This window comes from Abramis brama (assembly GCF_963993115.1).
Source record: "Abramis brama genome assembly, chromosome: 1".
In the NCBI taxonomy this organism is placed as follows: Eukaryota; Metazoa; Chordata; class Actinopteri; order Cypriniformes; family Leuciscidae; genus Abramis; species Abramis brama.
In genome coordinates, this window is record NC_139963.1 from 13404817 (window position 1) to 13426247 (window position 21431).

The window sequence follows — 21431 nt, forward strand, 5'->3', positions numbered from 1 at the left end:
CTTGCATAGCCAGTCCTGACTATCGGCATAAAGTCTGGTCTACATTAGAGCTAGGTATACTTCATTTTCTGAGTACTACTCCATCTAGCGCACAGTTGAGCACACCAGCCATTCAAAGTACACTCCATAGCTATGTTTACATGGGACACTGTTTGTTGAATGAATCTGAACGTAGTTTACATGAACACTAAATAAAGTGATCGGGTGTATGTGCGCGTTATGTTACAAGCTTCAAATCAGAATTGATCTTTTGACATGCGCACACTGGATGAATATACAATTTCCCGCTGTTTAAACATGCTAACAATCCCCCTACATTGCTTCTTTTCTTTGTTTAAAACCGCAGACTTAAAGGGATAGTTCACCCAAAAATGAAAATTACCCCTTGATTTACTCACCCTCAAACCATCCTAGGTGTATATGACTTTCTTATATAATTAGGAGGATGTAATAAGGAGTTATATTAATAAATACCATTGCTCTTCCAAGCTTTGTAATGGTAGTGAATGGCGGTCCTGATTTTGAAGCCCAAAAAAGCACATCCATCCATCCATCATAAAAGTAATTTATACAGCTCCAGGGGCTTAATAAAGTCCTTCTGAAGCAAAGCAATGGGTTTCGGTAAGAAAAAAAAATCAATATTTAAAACTTTATCAAAATGACTAGCTTTCGGCAGACAGCCTACGCAAGTCGACATTTTTGGGTGAATCATCCCTTTAATATTTATCTATTTCGGGTCCCAATTTGGAGATGACGAGCACATGAACCATTGTGCCGTTCTGCTTATATTTATCAAGAAGTAAAAACGCCCCTTCCCGCATCCAAAACAAGGCGCCTGAGGATGAGAGTGAAACGAGGACTGGTGGGAGGTTGTCCTGCTGCACTTCACAGAAGATGAGTGAAAGGCGACTTTTAAAATACATGACAGTCATTTGACACTTTATTCAACGGCTTGTTCCACACATCATACGATCAAGTGTTTGCATGTCCTCTCGATCGGATTAAAAAAGGTTTAAACTACCACTTACAATCCGAATGAAATTTGAATAGGATTTGGACAATTCATTCCGACTGAGGTGGTTGCATGCAACTTTTTTATTCCGACTGTGCTACTAATCCGATTATAAGCGTACATGAAAATACAGTTACTGCACACGGATGCATGCATTTGGCACATGCGCACTACTTAGTAGACCTGTTGTCCACGCAGACAACACAAATTGGGCTGTACGGGGGTATACTTTAGAGGAGACTGACTAACAAGAAAGTGTCCACAGTTCATTTTGATTTTACTTTATTTTGAGGGATGGGGTTATTCAAAATGGTTAAGTAACACCAGAAATTAGCCAACATAGAGAAAAAATTGTGTTCATCCAGAAGTACCAATTGTTGTAGACTCTGAATGTATAGTCATGCTTATGGGTATCTCTAACTACTAAGCGCCTCAAAAAAAATACTGAATATCATCTAAATAAGACTTGATGGAACTAACCTAAAACTTTTGTAAGTCCAGTGACAAGTGCTTCCTCATTCTAGCAATCTAGTACCTTGTGGGCACCTTTAGTTCCTGGTGGACAGGTTCACCCAAACTCGCAGCCAGCAAGATTAGAACTTGATTTTCTGCAATTGTTGGCCAGTTTTGTGTGAAATGTGCGTCAGATGGTCAGTGTGTGGGCCGAGACTGTTGCATGTAAGATTTTTCACAGAACAAGGGTTTCCTTTTAGACACAACCCTACAGCAGATTCATCCTGATCACTCAACTCACTCACTCACTCACTCGTTCATCCATATGCTCAAGGTAATAAATGTATCAAACACCCTTCTAAAGCAAAGTGTGATTTAATATTGAACAAAAGTGGTTACACAACGCTGTGGTTATTCATAACATGTAATACATGCGAGAAAGGAAATAATCAGCAATGATCATCTTCAGGGTGAATATGGTTAACATTTTAACCAATAGTGAGTAATATGGTCTACACTAAAAGGCCAACCCGGCAAAAGCACATTAGACGACGAACATCCTGTTAACAGAAAAACCACCATTTATCTCTTGATATGTGGCACCAAATGATTCAGGGATGGGTTGTACTAAACAGCCCTCTCTAACTGTAGTTTCGAAAAAAAGAAAAGAAAGACGTTACATGAACGACTGAGGAAACAGAATCAGTGGCACGAATATTAAGAGCGAAAATCGGCTATTTTCCACCTTTCCTCCCTTTGGTGGAGTGTGTGTCACTTTTCCTCCCTTTGGTGGAGTTAATGTCGCTCTTGGTCCTCTGCAAGCGGGAAAAGATCTCCTTGAAGAGGGCTTTGTACTCGGGAGTGTTTTGGCTCAGCCGCTTGTCCACAGCCTCCACTTGCCGGCTGATTCCCTCCAGGGCCTCAGGAGTCGAGGGCGTCTGTGGAGGAGTGGGCGGCCGCTGGGGTTCTGCGATCCGGCACTCCTTCATGGACGGGTCCCGGGACACGGGTCGGGAGGTCTGCACCTCAGCATGGCATAGACTCTCCTCGTGGCGCCGGCACTTCCCTAGCAGCTCCTCGTACTTCTCCAGGAGGGCGTGATACTGCTCATCCACCTCCCGTAGGATGGACATGCCCCTCTTCCGGACGCCGTTAGCATGAAGCGCGTAGCTGCCTTTGCGTCTCCCTGAGGCATCGAGCGCAGAGATGGCGTCTAGAGCCGTGTCGCTGCAACTCTTCCGGACGGGCGCCGCATCCCCGTTCTGAGTTCCAGCCATGACGGCATCATCCGGCGTGTCCGTCTCGGGGGCGCTGTTGAGCAGCGTTTGCTCCAGGCCCTCGTCTCCGCTTAGCAGGCAGGCTCGGGACTTGCGGAGCTGCTGCATCTCCTGTAGCTCCGCCTCCAGTTCGTACACGCGCCGCTGGCAATTTTCCGCCCCCGTGAGACGCTGCTCCAAGCGCTCGAACTCCTGTAGCACCGCGCCACATTCCCGCTCGGCCGCCTCACGCCGACCGCGCTCGGCCGCCACGGCTGCGCGCAAAGACGACACCATCACGCGCATGTGCTCCTTCTCTTCGTCAGCGGGAGGACATTCCTCTAGGTCACCGCTGCCCGGGTAGGACACCATGAAACTATCCTCGTACCTGCAAAAGAAACACCAAAACATAGGCACAGAGAACACACCGTGATGGATACAGAGAACAGAAAATTCAGGTTTTAGAGACGACAATAATGCTGATAAAACATTTTTAAAGTCACAATGTAATGGAAGCATCAGATTTTCTTGCATATAGTGACGTATAGAGTTGTCAAAAAGTACAGACTTGGCAAGTCGATACTGACATTTTTAAATTGTGACTCTGGCCAATCAGAGGTGTTGACGATTCCGCTCAAACCATCACATTTTTAAAATTTCAGTAACTACTTGATACCGAAGTCGGTACTTTTTGACAACTCTAGTGACGTACATCTGGGAGTGTGGAGAAAAGTAGGGTATGATTGGCTGATGTTGAGATGTGGGCCTTGCCCTCAAAAGTGGCGAACTTGGAATGGCGTGGACTAATGCTGCGTCCTAAATCACATACTGTATAATAGGTACTAAATTTGGTTTAAAACTAGCTTCACGAACATGATTACGTACTAAATAGTTAAAATGTGTGTAGTATGAATAAAATTTGGATGTACAGCATCCATGTTATCACATGACCTATGGCATCAGTTGCATCGCTTCACTGCCATTCACAAATCCTCTCCCATGGCCAATGGTAAAGTGTCCATTGAATGCACACTTCAGAATCTCACCGGAAGTAGTAGGTCATCTGGGGACTTTTTGCCTACTGTTTTATGAATACTACGAATTTGGACATACTACCTGGCTCACACATACTATATATATGATATGATAGTATGCAGTTTTGGACACAGGGTAAATGACTGGAGAAGTCCTGCATCAAAAGTCTGCCATTTTTCACCAGAAGACTGAGTTATGATATTTTTATAAAAAATTATGAGGTAAAAAAACAAAAAACATGCATGGATTTGTTCGCAATAAAAAAAAATTATCAGGGTTTCCAAGGATTTCTAAAAGCCTTTTTATTGAGCCTGCACTCAGAAACCTTAATTTCTAGACATATTTTAGAGCCTAATTGTCCAATTCAATCCAGAACCTTATTTAAAATATTTTACTTTAAATATAAAACTAAAGCAATTCCCAAATTATTCAAAAGATAGCCTATGTCAAATGGTTCCAAACTAAAATGGTTCAAAACCATTTTGTGGATTTCGTTTCTACTTAAAGGGTATTTTTGATAAAGGTATTTTGGGTATGTTGTTAAAGAACAGTACGACCTATTGAACGCACTGTTCTTCTGTCCCGCACAGCCTCGTTTTCATTCCTGTCACAAAGTAAATATGGCGCTACCCTGACCAAGGTCTATTTCATTCTGTTCCTCTCTTTCTTGGAAATTACTGTTTGTCCACGGTGAGATACTGTTTTATGTGTCATTTTCCCCTGCGGACACATTTTTTAATGACGACACGTCTCCGCTGCAAATGTAATAAATCGGGACGTACCTGGGAGCGGTGCAGAGCTCTTTGAGGCAGGGAAAAGAGTGCACTGTCTTTCTCCTCTCTTTCTTTTCTCTGTGAACCCTGAGCTCTTCCAAAGTGCGCAATTCCTCCACGCGAGCCGTTAGCGTGTCGACCTGCCCCTGAAGCATCTCCATGGTACTTGTCAATCTGTATGAATATGTGTGCATATGATCACTCCATGCATGAGACAGCCAGACAACATAAACCATATCAGAAATGTGATGTTCTCTGGTATTGTCCGTTGGATTGTCAGATAATACAGAAATGTACCATCAACCTTTGAATAATGTAAACACCCTAATATAATTTCAGTAAAGGGATACAAAAGAAGGCAAGACTGTAGCCTGGAGATGTCACAATATCAATACAGTAATCCTGATTTGATGGAAAGCAAACAAAATTGAGGCTCCAGGAAGGTCACAATGCAATATCCAATGACCAAATTAATATTAATGAGCTGAGCCTTTGCCAGAGTAAAGGCCTGTTCACACCAAGGGCGATAGCTGTGAAAAATATAGTTTTAAAATCGGTTCGAAATATAAAAGAATAGTGACATGTATATATAGAATATGGATACACTTTATTTTAAGGATGCATGTACTGCATGTATACATATAATTAGGCATGCAAGTACTGAGTAATAATAATTAACTACATGTACTTACTATAGAGATTGGGGTTTGGTTCAGGGTTAGTTGCATGTAATTATACATAATTTATAGATATTACTACAGTAACTACATGTAACGTGTAACAAGGACACTATAAAATAAAGTGTTACCTAGAATATATAGAATATGTAATAGTCCACAATTGTAATTAAACATGATTCCCAGACAGTGGGCCAGATCTGGGCCGACACTATGTTTCTGTCTAGGTTGGAATCACTTTCACAATGATTTTTTCCAGCTGATTAACAATACAAACAATTACAGCCAATCAGAATCCATCCTGCTTTAAAGAGCTTGAGCATTTAAAGCGAGAGATGATAAAACTGCGGCACGCGCTTATAATAAACAGCGCTGCGTTTCCCTAAACATTGTAAGCCTAAATTGATCGGTATCAATTGTTCTACGATCAACTTAGGCTTACGATGCTTTTAGGAAACACGGCCAAACATTGACGTGGACGCTAATATAGTTTCTACATAGGCCTTTAGACTCATAATGTCAGGAATATATCAGTTTTAGAGAGGTACAATAGAATAACTGGTACTGACATTTTCGGTACCGAAGTACCAGTACTTGTGTCGTCCCCGGTGTGCAGTGCGTTTCCCATGATGCTCTGATAGAGTATGGCTCACCTGTCAATCTTCTGTTGAGATGCTTTGCTTTCCAGCACCAGTTTCTCATTGGTTATCTCCAGCTCTCGGGCCGTCACATCCAGCTGCTCGTACACTTTAGCGTGCTGCTCGTTCATCTCGCGTAACATCTCCATCTGCTTGGTCAAGTACTGACACGAACACACACATGCAGAGTATATGATATCACTGTAAACAGGGCTATTGGTGAATGTTTTCTACAGACTAGTTTTGTGATTGTTCTTATGATTTACAGTATGAGAGTATTGAGACGTTTTAAAAACCTTTAGGGTTGACAAGTTTCATTAAATGAATCAGTTTCAGTGAATCGATTCAATATGCTGATATTATGTAAACCTAATTAAGAAACCGTTCATAAAAGTGGCAAAATAATAATGTGTCTCCCAATGATGATGAAATATCACAGTATCTTGTTTTGTTTTTCTTCTTCATATGATGGAGCCAATGTTCACAACTACAGTAAAAATGTTCAAGCTATTATAAAATGGCATATTCTTGGGGAAAGTTTGGTAATCTCTTGTGAAATGAGTTTTTGTGTTAAATATCGCTCTGAAGCCTTCACTAAGCTTAAGACCATAAACCCCTTACATTTAATTTTTTTTCTGTGCTTGGATTCATACGGCTACAGCCCAAGCGGTCTCAGCATTACAGGTCTGAGATATCTAAATGCTGTGCGATCCATAAGGAGTGAGGCCAGTATCCGAATATATCCGAGCAACAGCAGCTCATTGTTCTCAGATTTGTAACGGAGTCTTTGTTCGGTGGGTCTGGCACACGTACAGGCGACTCCCACCGCATGTGCTCTCATCTACAAACACGCTTCATGTGCTCCGTTAGCATCGTGCTGATATCTAATTGGCTCATCGACGGGAAATCTGGAGAAAATGATTCTTCACTGAGACATGCACCATTCAGATATGCAATGAGAATCCTTTTAAATTCAATTAATTTCCTCTGCGTTTTTAATAATATGAATTCAATATGAAAAATTAACACAACATATGGGATATGTCCACAAACTGTAGATGATATTAATACTGTAATCAAAGTTTGAAATGCCTGTTGAAATCAACTGTAATTGTTTTGTTGTTTGATTGTTTAATGCATATACACAGCAGTTCATTATATTCCATAAATTTACTTAATATATTCTAACATTGCAAATTTGATGGAAAAAATCGATTCAGCCAATTTTATTGTTTTCATGACGTTTTTGGAAAACAAAATGACTACGTTTACATGTGCGATTACAGTGAGATTTAGGCAATACTGCGATTAAACTTTACCTCATGTAAACACAATACTTCAGGCACATTAATGCGAGTGATAATGGCAGTAATATATGTGGTGTATGCCGATTATAATGGCAATAAACAGGAATGTAAACTCTTTAATCGCATCTCTCTCACTCTGACCAGAGGATGACGTTGTCATGCACATATTCGTGAGCATAGCATTTTTGGGGTGTTGAACAAGCCGTATGCTCATGACATAACCATAATGCAGTATATTGATGGTCGAAAACATTGAAATTATATTTTAGAAGATATTTATCACTGAAAAAACCCAATATGTCCAGAGAAATGTGTTTTGTATTTGACTGAAGCCTGCGATACACCTAGAAGAATGGCAGTAAAAATAACCACAATTCTTAGTGAATAATCAGAATGATGAACATTGCATGTAAACGAGTGAAGAGTTCTGCTCGTGTCAGCTGCGAATAAGTCCTTACTCTGATTATTTAAATTAATAATCACATTATTAGCGCACATGTAAACATGGTCAATGTGGTAGATATTATGTGGTGGTTTAGGGTGCACACTTAGGGCGCTTTCACACTTAGTAGCAGCTGTTTACCCATGTTTACCCAAGTTCTAGTATTGAACTTAGTTTAGAGAAACATGTCTAATTAGGTGTGAAATACAGGATTGTCATACATTAATAAGCATAATTATGTGAAGGCCAGTTCTGGGTCATGAGAGAATGTGTAGCAGTGTTTGAGCAGACGTGGGGCTGGTCTGTACCTCGATCTCCTGCACCTGCTCTTCATTGTTGATGTACATCTGCTGCAGCGAGTCCTCCAGCTCTTTATTGCGCTCCAGGAGGGTTTTACCCAGCTCGGCTGCCAAGTGCAGATCTGAGACAAAAACACAGCACAATATCAGGGGGATCTGCGAGGAAGTCTTTTGTTTCTTTTTTCTCCGTTAAGCAGCACATTGTGTACTGCAGGTGTTTTAGCATTAGGAAAAACTAATTCTGGTTACCACAGTTTTCCATTCATTTCTATTGGGCAATTAAAGAGAACCCACCAAATGTTTTAAGTGTATTCTTTTATTTTTTTACTTCAAATACAGCATGAATTTAAAAGGCCGCTTAAAGATAACTGTGATAACAAGTAATTTAGTGACACAAAATTTGTGTGAAATCATACTGTTGGGGTCAGTAGGATTGAATTAATTAATTAATAAATTAATACTTGTTCAGCGAGGATAGTACAGACTTTTACATGGCTACCAAAATATTTCTATTTCAAATAAATGCTGATCTTTTGAACTTTCTATTTGTCAAAATAGAAAAATTGTCATGGTTTCCACACAAATATGAAGCAGCACAACCGTTTTAAACACTGATAATAATCAAAATAATTTCTTGAGCATCAAATCATCATATTAAAATGATTTCTGAAGGATCATGTGACACTGAAAATTCAGCTTTGATCACAGGAAAAAAATACATCTTAATTATATCACACAATATAAATCAGTTCTTTTCAAATGTAATATTGTTTCACAATAATACTGTTTTTACTGCATTTCTGATCACATACATGATGCAGTCTTGGTAGGCATGAGAGATTTAGCTAATCCTAGCATATACCCTAACATTTTGAACAGTAGTGTACATCTGAACATGCATATTTTATCACAGGTAAAATAAAGGTAAAAGTAAATTCAGTCTGATGGGCCTGTTTTTCCCCACACCAGTTTATGATGTGCTGCTTACTGTATCTGAGTCTAAGCAAAATCCATTATTATCAGTGATTTTCTAACAGATAAATACAGAATTACACTGATGATATAACACCAGAGGAAAAAACGGCTGAAATGATTGAATGGTTCTGACATTTACTACTTGCAAGGAGCTCTACCTCACACAAGCAGAGTGTGTTTCTCTGCGGTAGCTTCGGCTGTCGGTGTGTTAAAACCTGAGAAAGGAGCGAAACGAGGGCAGAGAAAATCCTGCGGTTTAATTCCGCCTGAAGGAGGTGATTTTCTTTAATCCTTCGTGTTTTCTGATGAACACGAGCCAGAGTGACGTCAGCCAAGACACGACTGAAGAAATCAAAGACAAAGAGAAGGAGCGGCAGGATCCGCTGAATGTGAAGCGCGTGTTATGACGGTTCTGATGTCTGGCCTTCTGTCACTCAGTAGAAAGAGAAGAATAGGATAGAGAATATGAAATGTCTACTTGAATCAGAATCTTCAATGAATAGTTTCCTTATAGTTGCATGTTTGATTATGTTTCATCCTAATTTAATATCAAATGACACACTAAACCTTGACAACAGTAGCTATGTTTCCATCCACCTATTTTTATGTAGATTTTGGGTTATTGCATATATATATATATATATATATATAAAAACGCTGGATGGAAATGGCAGGATGTGTAAAAATTAAAAGAATGCGGATATGCGCTCAATTGAGGCGGATCATTTTTTATCTAATAAGACGACGTGTGTAAATTATGATGGAAACACATCTGATGAATAAATCCCTCAGTGCGCAACAAAAAGACTTTTCCTCAACAGTGATTGGATAACTGGAGTAACCAGTGGACCAATCACATCACAGCATCTCAAGTGTTGGCTTGGTCGTTCTGAAATTCTTGAGCCAGAGTCTCATCGCAATGATTATTTGGTTTAATTCCATCAGAAGCGTCTCACATGGTTGTGTTCCCAAACACCAGCATCCGAACACAAGATAACATGACTGTTTATTGAGTTTCGTATATGTGCGCACTGAGACGCAACTCATTTATGACAGAGGAATAAAAAGCCACAGTTTCAAAATAATTCCATTTTTAATTTGCAACAACTTCCATTTTTGATACAGATATTTTGCAGCAATATCCCAGGAAGTGACGGTTTTGTCCTCTTGAAACGCTGGTTTATTCGCAAATATTCCAATTTTGCACGTTTGGATGGAAGCAGCTAATTTTTGGTTGAATGGAGGCTGTTGTCCTTCAGATTCTTTGTTTTTGTCTCCCATTCCTTGTTTTTCCTCCTCAGCCGTATCTCCATAGAGAGCGCAGTGTGATTTGACACTAAACCCCCCATTCAGAGACACAAACACAGTCCTCCAGTCTCCTCAGATGGTGTTTTAATACCCAGCAGACACTGGGAACATGCTAGCGGAGACAGCGTCACACACACAGGGGAGGAAGTGACATCGTGGGAGGTGCTGAAGTATTAAGATCTGAATCATTGACCTCCATTACACTGATGAATGCAGAGATTTATCATGAGATGAGACAATGCCAGCGACGAGGCAAACATATAGTGAGCACCACGCGCATAAATCACACAAGAGCATTTGGGGCCGCAGTGTAACACACTTTCCTCCTGTGTCTGTGTGTGGAAACTGATCCCATGGGAGTTGAGAGAGAATAACACATAGATAGATAAACACATATACTGTAAGTGGGTATCAAAACTATTCGTTTACATTTCATTTTCGGGATCCATTGCTCTAGTGGTTTTCTTGCAGTGCATTATAGGGATGCAATATAAACCGCCATTGGCTAAGAATTATCTTGTTATGGCTGAAAATCCTATTTTACTATTGTCAATTAAAATGTTCTCTATAAACGTCTAGAATTGAAAAAAAAGTGAAATCTGACATGAAATTGATTATGAACAGGGACAAAAATTAGCCGATAAAACAGATGACTGTTTGTTTAACTTCACTTTTTGAATTAAGGCCCCACTATACTCGCGGAGAAGTCCTTTATCGATCTTCGTTTAGGGGGAAAAAGAAGTTGGAAATACCTTTGAAGTGATATTACTGTTAGCGAACATCCAGACGCCGTCCACGCTGCTGAGAGCGACGTTTAGATAAGGAAATATGTGCTGCACGCTTTCCTCTCAATAACAAAATAAACACACAAAAAAAATTACAGCGGTGAGAAAACAGTTGTTAAGAAAGCATCTGATCATAGCGATATGGAAATGTATGCAATGGCTCTGCAATTCAGCACGCCAGTCAAGTCATGTCACGTTTATATATATATATATATATATATATATATATATATATATATATATATATATATATATATATATATATATAGATAGATAGATAGATAGCACTTTATACAATAGATTGCTTTAACGCAAGCAGCTTTACCATATTAAACATGAAAAACAGCATCAGTTGCTTTCAATTAGAATTACAACTTAAGTTCCTACTGTAAAGCGGCTCTCCAGTGTGTTCGTGGTTTTACTCACAGATGTCAGACTCGAGAAAAATGAACCGGAGAAGATTTCCACGCCAAAGAAGGCGGAGCCTCAGAGCCACACCCACCTATTATGTCATCGTCACGGACCAATGGTAGTTTCCGGAAAGTCTGATTTGGCAAGCCTTTCGAACTTGGCCTTTCTTTTTGGCCTGATTTTGTTCAAAATAACGTCACATCAGTTCATTCTTTGATTTTGCTTAAAGTATCCCACCTTATTTTTAACATAAGAGCAGCGCGCCCATTTGTAACTTGAATGTGCAAGGCTTCCGGTGTCATTCGCTTCCAGTTATTTTTACCTGTACGAAAACAGCTCGCTATGTGCTCGAAATTGCAGACTGGTATTTCTTACCATATTATTTTAATGTATTATAATCATAAACACACTGGTTTGGAGCACAAATGGTTTTACCATTTACTGCAGCTCGTTATTCTTCTAGTTTACCGGGTAGTGTAGCGGGTAATTAATCTAATGTCTCGAACACTCACAGTCAATTTTAAAACTAGATGTACCGCATGGCGGTACAAAATATGACCGCCGCTCAGGCCTGCACTGGCTTTCCACAAAAAGAAATGACGTGGAGCAATTTGGCTGTATTGCGTGTTTATGTATATACCTAAAAAAAGTAGTAGTATGTGCATGTCTGTCTGTGTGTGTGTGTATGTGTGTGTGTTTGTGTATGTGTGTGTCTGTGCGTGTATGTATGCGTGCGTACATGTGTGTGCGCGTGTGTGTTTGTGTGTGTGTCTGTGCATGTGGATTTGTATGTGTGTGTGTATGTATGGGTGTGTGTCTGTGCGTGTGGATGTCAGTGTGTGTGCATGCTTGCGTTTGTTTGTATTCCTGCATGTGTGTGTGTGACAGTTAGGGTTGCCAACTTCAGAAAAGGAAAATGCGGGACAATCGTGGTTATTTATAGGAAAATGAGGGACACTCAAAATATTTGTACTGTATCACACAGTGTACGTCATTTCAGTGTCTGCAGTTAAGTTTGTGTTTAAAAGGTTATCAGACATAAACACATTTGTATTGCTTAACCTATTTATGTATTTAATTCTAAAAATAATTTTAATGTCATACATGAAAAAAGTCACATTACAAACAAACCATAGTTCAAAATAACAGCATTTATCTAAAATAGAAAGCTTTTTTAACATTATACACTAGGCTTACAGTTCAAAAGTTTGGGGTTAGTAAGATTATTTTTTGGGAAAAAAAATAAAGAAAGTAATTGCCTACTTTTATTCAGCAAGGATGCATTACATTAATCAAAAGTGACAGTTAAGATAATGTTACAAAAGCTTTCTATGTACTTTCTAAAAGCTTTAAAACATTAATAATAATCAGAAATGTTTTTTGAGCATATTATTCCCTCAGGTAGATTACATGTTTTCTTGCGTGGCTGGATGTTAGACTAATGATGAACAATAATCACGTTGTTTGCATTCGCCAAAATTGATTAGCCGAAATCAAAACGTGGACAGTGAAAGGAAATTACCGTTAGCGCGAGACGAGTCCGGCTTGAAGCGGAAGCGACCAGACGGCAGAGGATGTTCGCAAATCAAACAATGATTTGTCTCAAAACAGTGATTAAAAAAAGCTGTGATTGGATGATGACAGGTGTCGGTGATCATTCTCAAGTGTCGTGGTCAGCACTGCTGCTGTTGCTGTTGTATCAGTCAGTGGTTTATCAGCTTGTCAAAAAACGGGACACGGGAGTTCACGCAAGGGACAAATAAATTAGGCCCAAAATGCGGGACGTCCCGCCTAATTCGGGACAGTTGGCAACCTTAGTGACAGTATCATCCTAAACCAGCAACCCTTCGCTCAACACCACCATCTACAGGCCGATGAGTGTACAGTCACTAAATGTGCACATAAATGAATTTATTTTATACCCCCCCATGGATGAAATTCTACGAAACTTAGCATACCCCCAGAGGATGTCAAGTTAATCATACACATGAAATATGGTGCAGTTCTGAACATCTCCACTGAAGATAGGGGCGATTAAAGCAGAATAATATTGCATTTTCATTTTTTATGGGAGGGGCGCAAATCACAAATGAGTGATTATGGGCTAGGTTGATGTGGGCCCTTAAGACCAACATACCATAAACATTTCTTCATCCTCGGTGCCACGGTTCAGGTAGTTATTTAGGAAAAACTGCATTTTTGGGGTTTGGGGGGGCCCAGCGCGGGGGGGGAGTGGCCCCCGGGGACCAAACGAAATTTTTCCGTAAAAGTCTAGTGGGGCTACATGCCCACCAAATTTCATGTTCCCCGGTGTTTCGGTGTCCCTGGTATCGTTGACGAAAAATTCAGTAGATGACAAAAAAAAAAAAAAAAAAAAAACTTTGACAATCCCTATATGACCGCTTTCGCTAGCGGCAGTCATAATAAGGTGCTTATCGAGGCCTTTGGTGATAACTTCGGCTGATTATTCAGCCCGAGGTGTGTTTCCGGTATAATGACGTAACTCACTGCTAAACTCTCATAGTACGATGCAGCGTTGGAGAAATGGACTAGCTAGTTTGCCAGAACCGTAGTAAGTCTGTTGCACAACCACATTGATTCAATAAAAGAAAGAATTCCTGATATTATCCTTAACATTTTTTACCCTGGACCACAAAACCAGTCTTATGGGTCAATTATTTTTAGTATTTTTAAAAGCTGAATAAATAAGCTTTCCATTGATGATGGTTTGTAAGGATAGGACAATATTTGGCCGAGATACAATTCTTTGAAAATCTGGAATTATTGTGCAAAAAAAAAAAAAAAAAAAAAAAAGTCTAAATATTGAGAAAATCTCCTTTAAAGTTGTCCAGTTATGTTGGTGATTGTGCAGCATTCACTCACAAAAATACATTTTTGATATATTTAAGGTAGGAAATTCACTAAATATCTTCATGGAACATGATCTTTACTTAATATCCTAATGATTTTTGGCATAAAAGAAAAATCGATAATTTTGACCCATACAATGTATTTTGGCTATTGCCACAAATATACCCGTGTGACATGTGACTGGTTTTGTGATCCAGGGTCACATTTTATTGATATGGTTAAAACTGTGCATTCTTACTACATTACTGTAAATGTTAACACTGGTATCACAGCACTTCTTGGATAAGGTTGTTGCGTAACAACAGCAGAATGTGATATTCTGTACAGTCAGACATTTTTAGTAACAGCCTTGAAACAAGATCAGCGGTGATCTCTGAGAAACCACATCCTAATTAAGGATTTTTCTTAATTAACATTCTCAATGAGGATGTGTTCCTCTGAAGAGCCTTTCCAAGCTAACATGCACATTACAGACACACCACGCCTCGCTCGCCCGAGGACATATACAGGCCTCGTGTGCACTGAGGTTTTCTGCACGTGTGGTTTCAGATCAACACACGACACGACAGCAAACCAAGAACAAGTGCAAAGCCCTTTACAACCACAGCTCAAGCTGAATCTGTACATCCTCCTCCAGCCGAAACAGATTTACTACTCACTTTATCTTGAGTAGTGCTTGCCACCAAAACGCTAAAGTCATAATTCAGTCATAAAAATGTAATTTACTGTATAATGTCATTGGACCCAAAAGTAGGGTCGTACACTTAACCACATCGAGATGAGGACTAGTGTGAAGTGCAAAAAGCTTGCTATTGAAATATGAAGTCTGCATTATTTTATTTTTTGCACACCTGTGTGTAAATGAATAGCGCAGGTTCAAACACGCGTGATGCTCGCGGTGTTTTCAGCATCTGCCGTCTCATTACACATGGATATGAACGCATGAACTTCATCTCTAGAGCTTCACCAGCATTTCAACATTTCATTTCTGATAAAACTATCGTCAAATAGAAACAGAAACTCAAAGGTCTTAATGACAACCAGCCAAAGTAAAAGTTTGGTTTAGGGATGTCAAAAGTACCGGTACTTCGGTACCAAGTCGGTACTGAAATTTAAAAAATGTGTAAAATAAAAAGTTCTGATCTATTATTCTCTCTTACTGTAATATTTTTCAATGACATAAAATGAAACTATTGCAGGCGTTTTTCATTGCAGGTAGTTCATTTTAAAAAAATCTTTCCGTTTGTATCATTTTTTGTGAAATTATTTTGTTGTGTGTGTGTGTGTTGGGGGGGGGGGGGGGGGGTTAAAATGTATGTTAAAAATGATTTTTCCATTTCCTTTAGGATTATTGCAGAAAATAAGGGACTGGTTTCATAGACTTAGATTAAGCCAGGATTAGACCTTAGTTCAATTAGGGCATTTAAGTAGCTTTTATAATCGTAACCTAGAAAAACAATACTAGTGTGAATGTGACATATTTTCAGAGCAAGTTGCTTTCAGTTAAAAACTCAGACATGTATTTTTGTCTGGGACTAGGCTTAAGCCCTGTCTCTGACAAACAAAAGCTTATGATTCTTACATGTTTTGTTCATTCTGATAATCTTCACAAATTAACCATTTTTATGAATTCTTTTTTTTTTTTTTTTTTTTTTTAATCGGCAGAAGTCAAAAACTATATGGACTCATTATACTCCCTATGCGGTGTCCTTTTGGTCTCTCCAAGCGTCCATTTTTGGAATCTAAATTTACCTTGAAAAAAACAAAAACATGCAGAAAATACAGTTTTGGGAAAATCATCCTTCAATCTGTTAGCTTTTCTTTGCTGCATATAGCAAATAATGACAAAATGAATGCGTTAAACAAGATAAATGACGCATGCTTAATTTCAATGCGAATAGTCGCACCCTTTTTGAGTGATTAAAATTTGTAATCTATTGACAGCCCTATTCAAAACAGATCTGTGCATTAAGTCTTGGAGTGTAAGTTACCCACTACTTGATCTGTTCCCTGTAATATGTTTCTTTCATTTTCATTTTAATCCAATGCTCACTTAACGTAACAATAAGGCTTTGATGTGTCATCTACTCATAATTATTAACAGCATTAATGATGAATTAATTTCATTTACTTTATATTTTCAAATAATACAATTAAAAAACGATTCAAATAAAACAATCACTATAGCGAAACAATCACTATAGCGTTTGCTATGATGCCGAAGCATGAAATTTTACTGGTATTGTTACAGACTGCTGAAATTTTGGTACCGTCTACCATGACAACACTAGTTCGGTTTAACGTACAAATTATGATAGGAATATATTGGCATTGTTCAGAATGTACTTCTTAAAAGTAATAATAATTATTAGGGATGCACTGATGTGTTGCCCATTAATCAGTATTGGACGATTTTTTTTTAAAACAATCATTTAAAAACAGCGATAACCACAGTAGTCAAACAAAAGGGTCAATCAAAAGGGGGCAAAAATATGCACTGGAACTCAAATTACTTTCCATTGGCTGATGATGACAACAGAATTACAATTTGTAAACTCTGCAATGCTAGAACTTCACAATTTCTGGAAAAAAAAAATCTAACATTTCATATGGCACTATTGTTAAAACTTCATTAAATTATTAATTGGATAAAGTTTCATTAATTATGATTATATTATCTTTTTTTGATTGTTAGAATATAACCATTAGCACATTTGCAGCACAAATGTGAAGGATGAGTTAAGTTACGAGCCAGATTTTAGTTATGACTAGAGGTTTGTTCAAATCCCTTAAGAATGAGCAACAACCATGTTTGCCTTATCAAATATCACTGTTTTAGGATACGTTTACATGACAAAGATATGCTTAAAATGGGAGACATTTTTCCTTTGAGTTTTTCACAGACGACACCATTGTCAAAACGATCCCCACTCACACGTATCCGCGAAAACGACTGAAAACGCTGTATTCTGCTGCCAGGCCATTAGATGGCGATGAAACACTATAGACTGAACACGTAATACGTCACCGTTTTCCGAGATTCACGTTTTTTTGTCGTTTACACGCAGACCGTTTTCAAAAACTTGCACAAAGTTCACATTTTCCGGCAGATGTCGTGTAAACAAACGGCCAAAACGCAGAAAAAGTTTACGTTTTTAGTTGAAAACGGTGTCGTGTAAACAGCCCCTCAGTGTCCACCTCATTACACATAATTATGTGTTATGTAACCAAATGTAAGTAAATAAGAGACTAAAACATCACATAATGCATGACTGAATAGATATTTGATCTGCCATAAAAGCTGATTATCTCCATGTACTGTGTGCTGAGTGCTGTTTGCTTCTGAAGTGTCTCTCGGCTGAGTGATGTCGTCTTTCACCCTCGTTCTGCCCAGCTGTATCGCCCCCTTCAAAAGAGACAGCGGTGCCAGGAGTCCCAATCAGATCATCCCAGCCAGCCTTAAAGGGTAACTCTCGCCAAAATGCAAACTAGGGTCTTTTTGTTAATCTACCCGAGGCGAACTTTTAAGTTTGACCGTATTTTCGTTTTTGGTCAAATTGCCTTGTGAATGGCAGTGCTTGGGGCACTTCTATGATAGCATCAAAAATCGCTATTTTTAAAACACTAAGAAGGCTCGACACAACATGAAACTGCTCAAAGTATCACCAGCGGCTCTACACATGAACTCCAGCATTGAGAACATTGTTTGTGTACACAGAGTTTACTAAAAAGAAAGATTTTGAACAACTCACTGTGTTTCTGTCCGCCCACATTTTGACAGTCAAAAATAGCCGATCTCCGAATGCAACGTAACAGGAAGGAGAGTAAAGATGGAAAGCTCCTAAAGCTTAGTTCCATATAAATTCACGGATAATTTGTTGTTTTGTCATTAGTGAAAATCAATATTGACCTTGTATTTGAAAAAGGATCCTCATATAAGAAACAATACTAAAATTCAGAGTCAGTTCATTCACATTCGGAGATCGACTATTTTTGACTGTCAAAATGCCGGCGGACGGAAACAACAACAGCTACAGTGAGTTGTTCAAAACCTTTCTTTTTAGTAAACTGTGTACACAAACAATGTTCTCAATGCTCGAGAGCCGCTGGTGATACTTCCAGCACAGTTTCATGTTGTGTCGAGCCTTCTTAGTGTTTTAACAATAGTGATTTTTGATGCGATCAAAGAAGTGCCCCAAGCACTCCCATTCAAAAGGCAATTTGACCAAAAACTAAAATACGGTCAAACTTAAAAGTGTCGTTTCCATTCTAATTATGCTTTTAAACTAAAGTTCGCCTCGGGTAGATTAACAAGAAGACCCTAGTTTGCATTTTGGCGAGAGTTACCCTTTAATGCCGCTCAAGTCACACACTGAACTCTTCTGTCCAGAGTGAATCCGCACTGAAGTGGTTTTGGTTCAGCAGAGGAAATCACTCTTTATGGTGAAGTGATATCAAATCGTGGCCCTGAAACCACAAACTATTCCAGGCTCAGGAAACCCACTTCAAAACCAACGTGCCACTATGTTATTTATCAAAACGTCACTAGCAGAGCGAGGGTGACATTTCGCTCTTTTCAGATCTGAGCGGGCACTTCCTAAAACGCCATTTCCTCTTGGTGATGGATTGCTTTGAGATCCTGAAACGGATCAATATGGAGTCTCTGTGAAAGAGACTGTGTGTTAGGGCCCTCCATTAGCACAAAGTGCATGAATATTAGGCTACTTAGCTAATTTGATTGTGAAAAAATATGCCTCTAAACATGGTATCATTAGCAGTCTTCCTGTAGCTGGCGGTGCATTTCCGAAGCATGTCTAAACATGCAAATCAAGCTTACTGCGATAATGGTGGAAGTGAGCCAATGCGTTTGATAAGAAGATACACAACTGTGACTGTTCCCAGAGAATCGCCTCAGCCAAAGGATCGTTGTTCCGGATTCCATTTCAATCCAAATTCCTCAAATAGTCAGAATTCTCCATTTGCCTTCCTTCCCATTCCCACTGCACAGTTACAGTCCAACCAAAATTTATCCAGACACCTTCAACATTTCTCACATTATCACAGTTTATTCACTATTTTACTAGTTTAGAAAATGGTGATAAAATATGACATGAACTCAGAGTTATTAAATCAGTTGATATTTCACTGGTTTTGCTTCTGTTAGACTGTCTCACAGATGATTAAGGTTGAATATCTGTCAGCTGTTAAATTTAACTACACAATTAGATAATACCAGTTTAGGTCAAACAATTACCAAGCAATGCTTCATTTTGTTCAGTCTGTGGTGTAAAAAGGTCGCATTAGCAATTAAAGAAAAAACGGTCAGGTCTGAATAATTTTTGGTCTCAAATTTATATATTTTCCTGGTAGTCCACTGTAAGAAGAATTTTTGGGTATAATATATCCCAGTTTACTTTATTTTGCTATCCTCACTTACATAAATGAACTATAGTGTCATACACCCACTAGTTAAAAAATATCAAAAATGATATCTGGCGTCTGAATAATTTTTGGTTTGACTGTATAAGACACGACATCAGATCTAATTTAAGCATCCAGTTACTGGGTCATCATCAGTTCTAGAGTACAGCGCAAAGTGTCCTGAAATACACAAAGATCGGTCACAGGCTGTTCCACAGCTCAGCGTTTTCAGTGGGATTCAATCCAGAGGGCAGAGAGAGGGCAAAGACATCAGAGAAACACGAAGAGAGAGGAGCGTTTGTGCCGTCCGTCCAGGTTTCCTCTCGTTTAAACACAGCATGATGATATTGAAATAACTGGACTGGGGGGAAAAAAAGGTCGGAAAACTCAAGATTGGAAAATAATCCAATCTGACATGTAAAACAGCTGTTGCATTGTACAGTCCAGAAACCAAATGGCTCCCATTTGACCAAGTTGAGTTCCCATTACTTTTCCAGTTGTTCCTGTTGACTTGCATTTTGGATTTGGATTTGGACTTGGATTGCATTTTTTTAATGAAAATTCATAACTATTAGCTGATGAAAACAAATCATTAAATCACATTTATACTTTTATCGAAGGCAGCTTACAAAATGAGGAATACAACAAGCGATTTATAAATACAATGCACCATCCATTAACCAAAGCTGTTGGTAGATTGTGAAGGTTTAAGAAAAGCAAACATCAGCTGATTTATAGGATGCATCTCTGCTTACTACAATGAAAATAAACAGCACTTTAATGCTTTGACTCTGCAGACACACGGTTAGTGATGAGGAGGTTAAAGCAGACTGAGCTAATGCTGAGCATCTGGACTGACACAGATCCAGAGGAAGACGTCATCCATTTACAGTCATCATCATCACAGATGGTCTCTAACCTTCAACCTCTAATGCATTTCCAAATATGACACGATCGAGACTCTATAAAGACAGGGGAAACCATTGTTTATACACACAATGAGCACTTTCTTTGTCCGCGGTTTGTCACTCACTCACACACCCGTCTTTGTTGTCAAACTGATGCGGTTTGTGGCGTTTAATCTCACCTTGCTCCAGGTCTCTATGGTCGTACCACGGCTCATCCTCTTCCGTGACAAACTCGTCCATTCTGCCGGCTCGGAGCATCAGTGTGTCACGGTAAACGGAGGCTCAAAGATGCGGAGATCTATCAAAGCGATACAAATGCATGAGGTTGCAACATCTGACTTGTCAAGGCGTTCATGCAATACATTTACAATCGCATTTAAAAAAACACAGACTTTCCTAGATGTCCATATCGTGCGTTAAAACACACTTTAACCAGCTATTTTTACGCTGAATAAATGTGTTTTTCGAGCAGCATCCGCGATGGAGAGATCCGCTCAACGCAACAATGACAGCGCGCGCTAACGTTACTTACTGCGAACAAACACGCGCTCCGTTCGCGTCAAATGTTTCCAGCATGCCAGGAGAACATTCCCTACGAATTAAAGGAAATGTCACGGTGTTGCCATTTAGTTCTGCCACGTTCAATCCCTCCCACTGCCGTGCTAAGCGCGGATATCTCTCCTCATCCGAGTTCCCAACAACATCCCGTTGGTTTCGCCCGAAAGAGAGGATGAAGTACCCGAAATCCTACTATTGGGAAGGCCAGGCTCTTAATATTCATGAGACAGGTCTTCGCTATTGGTCGGCTGCAGGGCCACGTCAACAGTCCATATTAATATTCACAAAACAGGCGTCAGCCA

At 39.2% G+C, this 21431-nt stretch overlaps 1 protein-coding gene across 2 annotated transcripts; it reads right to left on the reverse strand.

Moving 5' to 3' along the window:
• Nucleotides 1-1821: 1821 nt before the first annotated feature.
• On the reverse strand, nucleotides 1822-21299 carry cdr2l (cerebellar degeneration-related protein 2-like). 2 transcript variants are annotated; one of them, XM_084118953.1, is made up of 6 exons: nucleotides 21104-21299; nucleotides 20751-20869; nucleotides 7902-8014; nucleotides 5860-6008; nucleotides 4539-4703; nucleotides 1822-3109 (listed from the first exon to the last, which is right to left on the reverse strand). In XM_084118953.1, the coding sequence occupies exons 2-6, from the start codon at nucleotides 20827-20829 to the stop codon at nucleotides 2200-2202; spliced, it is 1416 nt and encodes a 471-aa protein (XP_083975079.1). In that variant the 5' UTR covers nucleotides 20830-20869; nucleotides 21104-21299; the 3' UTR covers nucleotides 1822-2199. The 2 variants fall into 2 exon arrangements, with proteins under 2 accessions (XP_083975079.1, XP_083975080.1); XM_084118954.1 differs by having other exon boundaries at nucleotides 20964-21299.
• Between the last annotated feature and the right edge of the window lie 132 nt (nucleotides 21300-21431).